The sequence below is a fragment of the Labrus mixtus genome, chromosome 10 (assembly GCF_963584025.1).
Source record: "Labrus mixtus chromosome 10, fLabMix1.1, whole genome shotgun sequence".
In the NCBI taxonomy this organism is placed as follows: Eukaryota; Metazoa; Chordata; class Actinopteri; order Labriformes; family Labridae; genus Labrus; species Labrus mixtus.
In genome coordinates, this window is record NC_083621.1 from 3,642,021 (window position 1) to 3,656,299 (window position 14,279).

At 41.2% G+C, this 14,279-nt stretch overlaps 1 protein-coding gene across 1 annotated transcript in view; it reads right to left on the bottom strand.

Annotated features, from left to right (window-relative positions):
- fstl5 (follistatin-like 5) overlaps window positions 1–14,279 on the bottom strand; it is a 208,602-nt gene that overhangs the window by 41,878 nt on the left and 152,445 nt on the right. The window contains exons 9-10 of the mRNA XM_061047595.1: window positions 2,155–2,316; window positions 856–990 (exon numbers count right to left, since the gene is read on the bottom strand). Of these exons, the coding sequence (XP_060903578.1) occupies window positions 856–990; window positions 2,155–2,316 (297 nt within the window). The remainder of the gene's footprint in view (window positions 1–855; window positions 991–2,154; window positions 2,317–14,279) is intronic.

The window sequence follows — 14,279 nt, forward strand, 5'->3', positions numbered from 1 at the left end:
ACTCTCTGCATACTGCATCAGTAAGGATACGAGAAGGCTCACACCTCAGCTACTCAGCTGCAGAAAACAAAGTTCTGTCTGCACACAGCATTGCAAACACACACACAATGACACAACCAACAAATTAAAGACGATATTATTGGTTGGCAAATTATTTTGTCATCAACTTTTCAGACATTGTTGACTAATCGTTGCTCCCCATTTATTTTTACCGGTTAATATTTCAGTTTTATCATTTTTATGACCATTTAACTGGTTGTATAAGTAATACAAAATATCAGAAAATGATCTGTGTAAGTTCTCAGTCATCCAGGTCATGGTCAACTCGAAGCTTGATCCAAACCAGTCCAGTTGCCTTTGGATCAAGCTTTTAATTGGTCAGAAAATTGTGTAAAACGATGAGCATCATTTAGCTAGATCCCAAAAAATAGTTTTCCTCTGACTGACAGGCCGAGCTCAACATATACTCAGTTTACAAGGATGCAAAACAGAGTGAAGGTTTGAGATTTAAGAGGAGAGAAAGTGAATGTTTTTGCATTTAATAGATTTTAGTTTCTCTTCTAACAATCATCCTCTAATTTTAGCTCTTAAAAAATGTCCCATCAGGGCAATGGAAGAGACAAGGTGAGGTACAGAATGTCTCCCTGAGTGGATGGAAAGCTGCATGAACCATTACTTCTTCCTCTAGAACAGGAGACCAAGAGAGTAAAGATAGTATCAGCATTACTTCCCTTGCAGAGAGGCTCCATCATAACATCACAGGATATCAACTATTAAGAACAGACAGCATCCATTATTAAGAGCTCCATTATCCTCTGACTCAAAACAGAGACCGACATCATGACTTATACATACAAGTTTTGCGTGCAGAGTCCTCCACAAATAGCGACGAGATGTCCTCGTCCACGCCGGCTTCATTCTTGGCGATGCAGGTGTAGGCGCCCGTGTCCTCAAAGTGCACGTTGCTGATGTGCACTTCACTGCCATTAGCTTCATGGAACAACAGAAGGGGAAAAAAAGACAGTTAGCATTTCCAGATAGAGATAAAAGGCAGATTCGATGCTACCATCCCCTGCGTCCATGTTTCTGTTACATAACAGTTCTATAATATGTTAGAAAGGAAGGTAAGAAGTTTATTTTGGAGGGAATTAAAGATAAAGTGATTGGAGTTCAAAGTAAGAATTTGGCACAGGTACACCACATGCTGTGTTTGTGTGAAGCACTGGAACAGATTTCAGGTGAAGTGCTTTTGAGTACAATTTCACAGGAAAAGCATTTAGCTTTAGGTAGAGTGAGGTAAAGTTTACTGGGGTAAAGTGTATTTTTCATAATATGTAATGTATGTAATATGTGTGACCTTTAAACCTTACACGTGGGACCGCTCTGCTGCTTGTGCTGGCTTTAGAGATGGAAATAATGTTAATCTTATGATAACTCGCTTTTTTTTCCCTTCTCGAATATTTGAATTTATTTATTTTAATAGGGACAATGCAATTTAACATAATTTCAATACAAAGCATGAAACTGATGTGCTGCATAAAGAGGATATAGCTATTGCTAGTATATACTATTGTGAAATTTTAATGGTATAACATACATATGTTTAAAAAAACAAAGACATTGTGACATGTTTACACATCTCCATAGGCCAGCACAGCAGTACTCATCAACAGGGGTCTCTCCCTCTCTCCATATTCTACATTTGTTCACATTTAAATATTATTTCTGGTGTAAATTTGACTATTTTATAGTTTTTCCTATCTTTGCTTTGCAAGTTTTGTTTGAAAATAATTAAAGATCCGTCTCATATTGAGGCCTGTCCCACATGAACGCAGGGTCATCTTGTAGACTGAAGTAAATAAGAGCCCAGGCTATGAATCAAAGGTTTAAGGTATGTATTAATATGTTTATTTTATGAATTTTTCTATTTTCTATTTTAGGTTTATTGCCAAGCTCCAATCTACAGCATTATTCATCGTCTAACCAATAATAGTGACATGGTTCTTACTGGTAGTAGCAGCAGCAGTAAGAGCACCTGAAGCAGTAAAAGAGTGAAACAGCCGTAATAAAAACAAGAATATAAGTAGCAGTAGGGGGGGATAAAAATGTGTGAGTGTGCATGCAGTGAGCAGCACAGTCGTGACTCCTCTGTACCTTGCAGGGTGAGCTGTTTGGATAGTTTGCTTGTGATGTCCATGCCGTTCTTCAGCCAGGCCAGCTGGGGGCTGGGGATGCCCTCAGCATGGCAGCGCAGGCTGGCAGTGACACCCGGCTCTCTGGCTTGGCTCTCTGGGTACACTCGGATGACCGGAGGAACTGGAGACAAAAAAAACAAAAAACAGGAGAGACAGATGAGTCGATGAAAGACTAAATGTAATACATTTTTTACATTAGTACCACTAGAGAAGAGAGGCAGACCTTTCTTAAAACAGGAAGTTTGGAGAGAAGATGCCAAGTCCCTGAACTTATAGTTAAGCATTAGCATACGCTATCAATAAGATCGAGTGTTTTTTCAGCGTTGCCGAATGCCTTTAGATAAGGTGAACACGCTCTGTGAAGCCAAACAAATCAGATAGATAAATAAGGCGGAGAACCTCTGTTCAGACGTCATCGATTCTGCTTGCTTGCCATTGATTTTATGTAACCTTTTGTCAGGAAGGAGATGAGGGGATAGAAGCCGAGAAAACACACAAAAAAAAAGTGTGAAGGAAGAAAAGACGCAGACTAAATGTCACTCTTGTCTGCAAGAATGTTCCAAAAGCGGAGTCATACATTTCTGCACATAATGCCATTGTCATGCCGGGGTTTCACATCTTTACTCTACCCTGAAGCAAAAACAAACAACCAAAAAAAAGACTCCCAAACATACTGTATTTCCAAGCACCATAAATCAACATGAATCAATACAACACACAAATACATTAAAAATATGCATTTATGCATTGGCTGAGACTATGCCACAACTTTTTTTTCTCCTCACACCCGGGGGCTAACTTGTTAGAGTCGTGCTCCACAAAACATGGAAATATCAAAAGGATGAATTTGAATAATCCTTTAAAAGGAAAGAAAGTCTGCTGTGCATAACGGCATAACAATGATGAAAGCTTTCAAAAGGGATAGTGGCATATCTGAGGAGACGCTCCGGCTGAAATGGAGACGGAAAACTCGGACAGTGAACGATGAAGTATTTACAGAGGGACCGTAAAAAAAAAAAAAGAAGCAGCATGAGTCATTCCACAACAGCCTGTCACATATAAAGATGACAACCTGGCAGTGGTTTATGTAGGGACATGAAATCTCTCTATCGTGCCATCATGTTTTGAGAAATCCCTCGTAGCCTCTGTGGCCCAAATCAGTGTCCTCTTTTTTCTTTTTCTGAAACTGACTTCAGAGACTTGAGCCGAAGGATGGAAGAGAGAGAGAGTGTTGGCAGAAGTAAAGAAGACAGGCGTGCAGTGGAGACTGTTTCCTGTGGGCTAGCGGGTTAGAGGAAGTCTTTACTCAGCCAGGTGAGTGAAAGGAGTGAAGATTGTTGCCACGGCCATCTGGTAGAACGTCGACTTTGAGTGCCAAGGCGGCCTCGGCGGGCTCTTATGATCCCCAGGTATCTCAACCAATCACAGTCACAGAGACACTCCGGTCGCACTGATTCCCCTCAGCATTATCGCGGTTCACTGAAATACAACCCGTGGATACTAATTATTTTGTGAAGATTATCACTCACACTTAAAGATCCTCTTGAATGCCCACAGGAGCAAATCAAAGCTCTGGCCCCGTTTCTCCTAGTTTGGGCAGCTCATGTTGCTCGTCTGGTTTTCTTCTTCTTATCTCTCTTTGTGTCGTGTGTTAACTGTTAATTACTCTGCGGCAGCCATGTTTGTTGAAAAATGCTCTGCAAATAAAGGATTGTTTGAATCTATAGCTGTCTCTGAACATTAATCTTCCTGAATGCACCAGCAGAGAGAGAGAGCAGGGATCGAAGTATTTCTTTAGGTTTGTACTTTTACAGCAGTGTTCAAATCATTTGCATGCTTTCAAATTTAACCAAAACTACATCAGATTCTGCTTCCTGTGTAACAAGTGTATCTGAGCGCAGTATATAGAAATACAATACAGTTAAGCATTAAAAATCCTGTTACCAAGTATGTGTACATGAATGCAAGTATCCTAGCAGGGGTGGACAGGGATACTACTTCAGGTCAGATAGATATGGGCAGCCTTTTTAGGATAGGACAGCTGAAGAGAGACAGGAAATGTCGGGAGGAGAGAGCGGGGACGACATGCATTGAAGTGTCAAGGTCGAATTTGAACCCACTGCCGCTGTAACAAGGACTATACTGTACATGGGGCGCACGACACAACCGCTATAGGCTATGCAGCGCCCCGGGGCGGGACTCCATCCCAGGCCACCCTGTCCACATGAACCGCTTAATTGTGTCCCTATTCTACACATCCAGTTAAAACAGTAAGAAACAACCTGTCTCCATATTCCAATCCCTGTTTGAACAAAAAAGCTACCACTGTAGAGTTTTGAGTTCATTTACTCCAGTTACCTTAATAATAAGCTAACAGGCTATGTAGTAATGCTTTCTGCCATTTTGTCACTTATGTCATCTTTATCAAGTCCAATAAGAATCTCCTTCTCAGTTGCCAGTAGCAGATGGAGCTATTGATCATCGTCATAGATCCCAATAACATTATGATAGAGCTACTGTGACTTTCATAGTGAGATGGAGGCTATGCACTTCCATTAGCTTGACTGGTTGAAACACACCGCTCGGCCGCTCTGTTGCACTCATTATTGCCATGCTGCTTAGCTAGCCATGCTGTGTATGTGCAGGCTAACCTCGCCCCTGACTGTCGATCATGTCATTTATTTTGAAGCATTTCTCTGTGTCTGTGGAGAGGGCCTCTCTCTTTCTTATTCTCTCCCTCACTGCTCCACTTTTCCTTTTTCTTGTGACCGTCCAGGGGATAATGTTGTCAATGTGTACATGTGCTTTTTCGGACTTTGGTATGATTGTATGTGAGTCTAATGGGTGTGAATGTTTTTTTTTTTTATCTTATCTGAGCCTCTATCCAAAGCTTATTTTCTGTTACTATGTGAGAGACAATACCGTTTCTTTTAATCTTAAAAGTCTGTTCCATGTGAGAGAACAGTCACTTAGCGGGATCCTCAATTATCATTGTATTCATTTACTCCTAAATCCATGAAAGGTGTTAATAGCAGCACGTTTCTGCAGCCAGAAATCACACATGGATCTTCCCCGACTCTTGAAGTAACTCTAAATGACAGATTTGAAGGAGGAGTTTGTGGTGGAGGCGTTAAAGACTATAGCGAGTGCTGAAGCAGACGATCAGAGACCGGTTTAATTAGATTTAGGTATAAAGGGAGCTTCATAACCGGGTTCTGTGCTCCACGTATACTTAATATCCCAGGTGTGATCAAATCTAGTTCACCGGGGTGCATGTTCATGTTGTAATTATGAAGGCTAGGCAATGTTTCCCTTCAGTCAGGCTGAAGTTAGAAGAGATAAATTATGCTTGAAGTCCAACTCATCCTTTATCTAAATGGCCAAATTGGTGCCCCATGCGCAGCCTAAACACGTTCTCAGGGACACACGGTAGCAGGAACAAACCATGAAAATTAAATCAAAAGATATAGTAAAGTTATTTTCAGTCTGCCACAGACTTTTGATTTTGATTTAAATTTCCAACACATTCTTTTTGATGGTTGGTTTTAATAAAGGACTTTTTTTTTTCAGCAAAGTCTAAGCAGAGTCTAACTGTGTCATAAAGGAAAAGGTCAAATTAAATCAAAAAGGAATCATGGAGGATTAAAGGTGTGAAATATCAACTTTATCAACACATTTATCTAATTCATTCTCAAACTGTGATATGCAGACCACTGGTGATCTCTCCTTTGGTACACCGGGAGTTTCTTATACGGGAGTCTGATTATTTTTTAAATTTCTAAATAAAGATGTACAGATCAAATGTTTGACAAGCTGTAATGGCAGGCGGAGGAGGCAAATATGATGGTTAAAATTTCTTGCATTTGTAGCTCCAAACGGGATATATTACATAGAAAAGTGCGGCGGATACGTGGAGCAGCACAGAAGAAACTGAAGTCAACGACAATGAACCCAGCACAGGTGCGAGAGGCGACGTTAGCAGTGCAAGTGATGCTTCGGTAACCACTAGCAACAAACAAATTTAAACAGTAAAAAAATACCACTCGAGTCACATCCAGTTTGGATTCTTTTGGAGCAGTTCAGAGAGTGAGCCCTGGCCGCAGTGCGTTGGTGTTCGATCAATAATAAATATCATGCATATCAAGAATGAAATGGCCGCCTGTGTAAACTGTAGATGTAGTTAAATAGCCCTACGCTATTTTATTTCAATGTTGGCCATAATGGTGGTACTTGGAGAGGAACATATTCTCTGTGGTGGTACTCACTGTGGAAAGTTTGAGAACCCCTGATCTACTTTATAATCTCAGACTGAACAGCAGGATGAGATTTCAGAGTCATTGCACACGTATCCTTCGACGCTAGCCCAAAACCACAACAATCTACTCATCAACTGTACAGTGCGAGCTCCCATCGACCAGGTTCCCATGAGTGCCTCATTAATTAAACCTCTCCAGTAATCATGAAAGTGGCATTCATTAGTGAGTTGGAATTAAATCAAAACAGATCAACTATGGGGTTTTTTTCATTAAAGGAGAAACTGTTCACACGGTTTGAATTCGGCGAGCTTTGTTAGACAAAGCTTCAGACGCAAATCTCACATATGGTGAAGTAATTAAAAGGCACTTTATATACGGAGGTAGAGATGTTAATGCATTCTTTATTGTTTTTATCCATGCTGATATGCGCCGTATTAATCTGATTTACCAGAAGCTACACTTAAGAATGTCATCTTACAATCAAGGGCTTTGTATTAACATCTTCACAAATTCAACAGATCTCCTCTGAAGAATGAAAAAGTGTTGAATAATGTGGCAGAAAGTGGAAAAATGATGTGGATACAACTCGACCAGCTGCGTCCCAGAAGGTTTTGGATGGTTTGTTTGACTAGTCGACAAGTTAAAACTGATTCTCTTTGAGAATGGATGAGGAATAAATGTACTGTACTACAGCTTGTCAAGTTAGAAATGTATTCATTAGAATTGTTCAGAATTGTTTAGTTAATATATTTTTGAGAGATTTAAAAAAATCTCAAAATGGTGTATCTTCACAAACCAATTTCTGTGATTTGGTGAAATCTATCTGGACACAGGTTTGGAGAGGACGAGACAGGGCAGAGATCTGATGATCTGGATGGTCTTTTGTTGGAGCTATATTGAGCTATCTGCTGATGCTATTGAGACTGATAGAAAAAAAAAGAAAAAAAGATGACATGACGTGCAGCTTCCATCTCATCTCACACACGTTTTGGGAAAAATTGCTTGTGTGATTGGAGAAGATGGAACTGGTTGGCACTTTGTGCTGGAGATGATGATGATCCAATCATAGCTGCTGACACCCCTTGCAGGTGTCCGATAGGTTACAGTAGAAGTGCTTGTGCAGTGTGCAGAGGTGTAATTACTGAGTAGGTGAGAGCAGGTTTGATCAGAGCTCAGAATAGGGATGTAAAGGTTGGTCAGGAGCAGAGCAGTTTGAGTCCTCTCTGGGTTTCCTGGATCTAATTCAACCAAACATCTGGGCTGGGAGTGCCTGCTGAAACTTTAATAACCCGGCCTGTTTTTTCTCAAATGTCAAGAGAGATTTGTACGCAGGTATTCACCCCAGTGCAGCATGGCATGATTACATAGTTAAACAGAGAAACATTGTTAAATATTTGAATGAATACTGAACACATTGACTGATAAAGGGGAAGTGAATTTCAGAAAAGTTTCTGAGTCTCTTGAAAGGTCACGAGTAATATCGAAGGAGACTGAATTAACATTTATTTTTAGACACAGTAAGTGTGAAAGCTGCGAGATATGGGGCGCCAGTAGCCTATTGGTAAGTGTGCACGCCCCGTGCATGGAGGCTGTAGTCCTTCAGGCGGGCGGCCCGGGTTCAAATCCGACTTTCCAGCATGTCATTCCCCATTCTTTCTCTCCCTGATTTCTGACTCTATCACCTGTGGTTAGTGCTTTCTTCCTACTGATTGGGGCTTTTTCTTCCTTTATTTAGAAAGGAGGGAGAATCAAGTTAGAACTCAGGGAGAGAGAGTGAGGAGTGACATGCAAGAAAGGAGCCACTGATCGGATTTGAACCGGGGCTGCCCGCTTGGAGGACATCAGCGTGCCCACTAACCACCAGGCTACAGGCGCACCACCAAGGTGACCATTTTGCAGATTATTTAAAGTTTTTGTCATTTAGTTGGACGCACTCAGCTATGATTTTTGCAAAGACGAAGTCATTAAAGGGACAATGTGATCTCACAGCATGATTTTGCTGGTAATGCAATGTTAGTTTTGATAAACATCAATATGTAAATGTTATCTTCCAAAAGTGCTGAATCTTTTCCTCATTCATTATTAACTGTCGAACAATGGAGCTCATCTCGTCCGACCTCTCTGCCGAGCCAGAGAAGCTCTGTGCCCTACAGTTTGCATTGAATTAGCTGCTATAGATTTTTCTGTCAGGTATCTGCTCTGCATATCTAGCTTATCTATCTCTACTCTGAAATGTGGCTGTTGTCCATCAGTTACTGTTCCTCGGGGGTGGGGGGGAAGGAGCGGTGGGAGGATGTCAGAGATTTCTGTAGGAGGAGCCAATTCCCATCAATGATCCTGAAAATCCCCACTGGCTGCACATATAGAGCTCAATAAAGGTTATTTCTTAGTCAAAGGCCCATTATCTGAGAAAAGCTTATGTCAGTGAATTCCCTGAATGTGGGAGAGGAGGAACATCATGAGCTGCTGGAGATGTCAATTAAGGTTCAAGGTTTCTTTATTAGAACCTACAAAAGGTAAATGTGCAGACAGGAGTAATGTTGAATGCTTTTAGTAACTGATCGAGGCTAAAAGCATTTATATATTATCACCTACCCCATCCGAGGTAGAATGAAACAATAACAACTTTGTGAGGAAATAGTGGAATATACCATGTTAAGAGACAGGCTGAATAATGATTGCATGGCATGGCTTTGGATGACTGTAAACACAAATGTTGCAGAGCTGCATAATAAAGAACTGAAACCTATTTAGTGTATGTGATTAAAATGAGAACACATTCAGCTGATATACTATCAGGAGGGTTGGGGCTAATTGTTTTCAGCTTTGGATAATCACTGTTTGTTACTCACGTTAATTAACTAGAAAGAGTGTTTTTTTTTAATATGACACACATAAATGGATGAGTCTATTTTATAAAATGCAACACCTTGTGACTAATATGGTTTAGAAACCTAAGGCAAATGTGGAACTGGAACTTGAACATTAAAGCAACAATATGTATGAATTCACTCTGATGCTCTTTGGCGCCCACCTAATGTCTCAGAGTGCAAATGCACAGAGCGCTGTTTTAAGCCTCCTCCTCTACTCTCCCCCTCACAGAGAACGTGCATCTGTTGGCGAGAGAGGCGGTGTTGAGAGAAGGCAAAGTCTGATGTCGACTGCCAAGGTACGGTAATATCACCGGATTTTGTTTAATATGCTAAAAGTAATGCTCAAACAAGTTTTGGACAAAGGAAAAGAAAACAGAAATTAAATTTGTCAGAAGTTTAAAGAGGGTGAAGGTTTATGAAACGTAACCTGCTGGCACACCTCATGTGATTGTAGCTGTCTTCTCCTGAGACCTTCATATTTAAAGGAGCATTATGTAACTCTGACCCCTAGTGTTTAAGATGGGTACTGCAGGCCAAATTCAAAACATTGCAGAGAGCTGTCTCCCCCCGCCCCCTCCTCTCTAGTAGATGTGCACTCAGGTCACCATGTGGTGGACTCTGAAGCTTCAGTGTTTATCCAGCTCTGCATGGGTCTGTAAACCTTTCTGTGTTCTAACCTCTCTCCATTTTTCAAAAGCATCTCCAATATTGATCCTAGTTTGAGCACGTTTCTGCTCGTGGAGCTTATTAGAAACATGCAGAGGCTTTTTAGGTCGGGTACAATCACTTCTATCTGAACCACTTCTCTTGCCCGCTTCCATCGCTGCAACACCTGTTGACCTGATAACTGCTCTCATATCTGGCAAACCGAGGGGCGTCCAAAACGGCCGTGTGGGGGCGCCTTAAAAGCGCCTACCTTCTCTGGTCCAAACAAATCCAGAGCATTCAGGAGCAGAATCTAAAGTTAGAAGGAGGACATACTGGCTGCTGCATTGTTGTCAGAGAAGCCAGCACTTCAACATAGCATGTTTCCTTAATGTCTGATCAGATAGTAAGATACCTTTATCATTTCATTCTGTAGACATCCTACGTATTGCTTCCTGAAAAGAAAAGTGTTTTTACAAAGTAAATCCACATCTTCCACCACGTACCTAAAAGCCTTATTAGCTATAGAAAATCATGTCTTATACACACAACAAAAGTGGGCATTTAAACAGCTAGCATACTGTATCAGCCTTTCTTATGCCTGCATGGACGGTCGCTAAAATGAAAGGAGCAAGCTGGTCAGTGGGATTTTTCCCCTCAAACTCGATTCAGACAAGATGTGAGAGAAGTGGCATTCTGATGTGTTTCTGAGAGTGTCAGGAGAGCCTCTGCCAGGAGAATGCAATGCAGCAGGGCTGACAGCTCCATCATAAAGCTCCCCAGCCAGTCGTCAATCACTCAGCAAGGCTCCCGTCGGCCAACGCGCTGTGGAAGATGAGCAGGCGTGAAGACACACACACACACACACACACACACACACACACACACACACACACACACACACACACACACACACACACACACACACACACACACACACACACACACACACACACACACACACACACACAAACACACAAACACCATGGCAGGAGACCACTTCACCATCACACTACTGGGAGATTTCCAACTAAGCCTGGCAGACTCGTTACAACTCTTCAATCAGTTCAAACTCACGGCTGTTTTCTTCCAAACATGGCGGTCATAACCATCTGATTGTAAGAAGTGCCCTGGTTACCTGTGAACATCCCCCACTCCGAATAACACACATAATCCCTCTGCCCTCTCTATCACATGTACGCAACCACTCACTTATACACCAGAAGGACTGTACACACACACACACACACACACACACTGACATCACACTATGGCACAATGCACACAGCATGATAAAAGCCTGCTCACTCAGCTGTGATTACTCGCTCACCTGAGCTCTGGATGTGGGATTAATCCAGCTCAGAGGACTCTATTGTCCAGAGTCTGAACCCAATGCATCACATGTTCATCACATAGCCCGGAATAAAAAACAACTACTCAGAAATAAAACAAAAAAGGAAGAACAAATACTGGAGCAGTTCTTAAAAAAAGAAGATCTGGGACAAAAATTAAGTAGGATAATGGATCTCTGGGGAATTCCACTACGCTGTCGTTGCTTTGCTTTCTACCTCGAAAGTCGAGGATTCTTGGGTGTCGCGCAGGCAGAGCTTTTTTTTTTTTTTTTTTACCTTTTGATGTGTGTTTTTTTTCTCACTCATTTTGTTTATTGCAAATCTAAACACTAAGATTAAAACAAAAGTAATGTAGTCCACAGAGGCTTTTTGCTTTTAACAATAATGAACAATATATTAAAAAAAACATGAATATGAAATACAGCATTCATTAATTTCTAAGAAAGCTAAAGTTTGGGCTGAAAAAGTAACAAGGTAGAGGGAGGGAAAGTGATCTGTAACAATGGCAAGTAGATGGTAGATTTGAGATAGATTTGAGCTGCAGTGGTAAATATCTAATATTATTAAACGACCGCTGACTGAAATGATAAAGTGAGCTTACTCTATGATCAGACATTAAGGAAACATGCTATGTTGAAGTGCTTCTCTGACAACAATGCAGCAGCCAGTATGTCCTCCTTCTAACTTCAGATTCTGCTCCTGAATGTTCTGGATTTGTTTGGACCAGAGAAGGTAGGCGGTTTTAAGGCGACCCCCTCCACACGGCCCGTGTTGGACACCCCTCGGTTTGTCAGATATGAGAGCAGTTATCAGGTCAAACCAACAGGTGTTGCAGCGATGGAAGCGGGTCAAGAGAAGTGGTTCAGATAGAAGTGATTGTACCCGACCTAAAAAGCCTCTGCATGTTTCTAATAAGCTCCACGAGCAGAAACGTGCTCAAACTAGGATCAATATTGGAGATGCTTTTGAAAAATGGAGAGAGGTTAGAACACAGAAAGGTTTACAGACCCATGCAGAGCTGGATAAACACTGAAGCTTCAGAGTCCACCACATGGCAACCTGTGTGAGCATCGACTCTAGAGAGGAGGGGGTGGTGGGAGACAGCTCTCTCTAATGTTTTGAATATGGACTGCAGTACCCATTTTAAACACTAGGTGTCAGAGTTGCATATTGCTCCTTTAAGAAATGTATGTCTGACGTACATCAACGAAAGTCTTTGAAAAGATTAAAACAAGTATCAAAATAGAAGCTAATTAAATTTCTGTATTTAGATGTATCAACTGTTTCATCTCAAGTTCTTCCTAATCACACATTCTAGGAGAAATATGAAGACCCCCCCCCAAGTGACACAAGCTCTTTGGAACTGGCAGTAAACGCAGTAAAGCAGAACTCTCGAGCTGTCCTCGGTGCAACATCAAGGCAACCCTCTCACTCCCAGAGGAGAACTCGAACATGTGAGTATCCCCAGGAGAACTCAGGAACTGCTGTGCACAGAGGTGAGCTCAACTCTTATTTACCTGGATATATGTCTCTGTAATGGCTCCAGCTGGTCCCTTCCACTAGGGAATATGACACTTTGGGTCCTGAGGGACATTTTTTTAAAGCCTTAGAACAGCAGAAGTGCACGCATTGTTTTAAGTGAAGTCAATGCTGAAGCTCCTTAAACAAACTAATCCTACTAAACCCTGAAGAAGGCGCAGGTCAATACCTGTTGGTGTATTTTTTAAATGGTTCTAGCAGCATGAATTAAAGGCTTTTATTATATTTTTCAAACCCATCCTAGTGGTAACGATTGAAGACTCTGATCAAGTCTTGATAATGGCATGAATATTGAATAAAATAATTAACCCATCCATATTTCTCAATGGCTTTGTCCACTCCTTGATTCTATAAACTAACTTGAATTATTGACAACATTAATCGCCTACCACTTACAGATAACCTTTAAAGGCTTTATATGTGATTTTTTGATCCAGCAGATGTCGCCCCTTGAGCACCAGCATGAAACCAAAACAACTCGCGCTGCATTGTTGTGTTAGCATGCTAATGCTAGCGATCTTTATCATGCTCGTATCTTCACACTGCATGTAAATTTACCTGAAATGAGCGTGATCTAGAAACACAGTTAAGCAGTGAGTACAGTATGTTATTCTTATTTTCTCTAGTCCCTCAATTAAACAACTTTTATACACGAGGGGAGGAGTCAGCCGGCCGCCCTGACGATGTAAACAAACTGAAGATAGGACTCTGAAAACTCTGAAAACATCACAGACAGTGGGACTCGGGTGTTACACCCATTGTAGACAGTCATGACTCACAGAGTTATTTTCAGAGGATAGACTTGATTTATATTATATTTAAGAGTGAAAAATCACATAGAAAGACTTTAAGTCTCTCTTTGGTTGCAGTCTAACATTACTGCTCAACAAGGCCCCATGGGTACAGACTTTCCATGCACATCAGGTATTTGAAATCTCTTGGTGACCCCCTTCCCCTCCTCACTTGGGAGTCCACATCAGGATCTTTAAACAACAAAAACAATGTCACAGGTGCAGACAACAAACCCAGAAAAACAAGATAATTAGGCTGAGAAGTATATGATGCGATCATTTCTCGAAAACAGTTGGAAGGCAATAATAATATGACAATGATGAAGAACTGGGCGTGTAGACCGCATCAGTAATGTTTCTGTAATGAATCATTGGTAACTGCAAGCAGCTTAAGCTACCTTTAGAAAGATGATGCTGCCAGGCACAAGCAAACACAACATTAGGATTCATATTGTTCCATTTTACCCATCAGAAATACTTAGATTTCAAATTAGGTTTTCAAAATGAGTGCAGCTTATCCGGGGGTTGGAAAACTAAATGTGTTTTCCCAGTGGCAGGAGTGGTTGGTGTACTTGGTGATTCGACTCAGACTTCCATTAATTTAACCCCCTAAAAAAAAAAAACGATT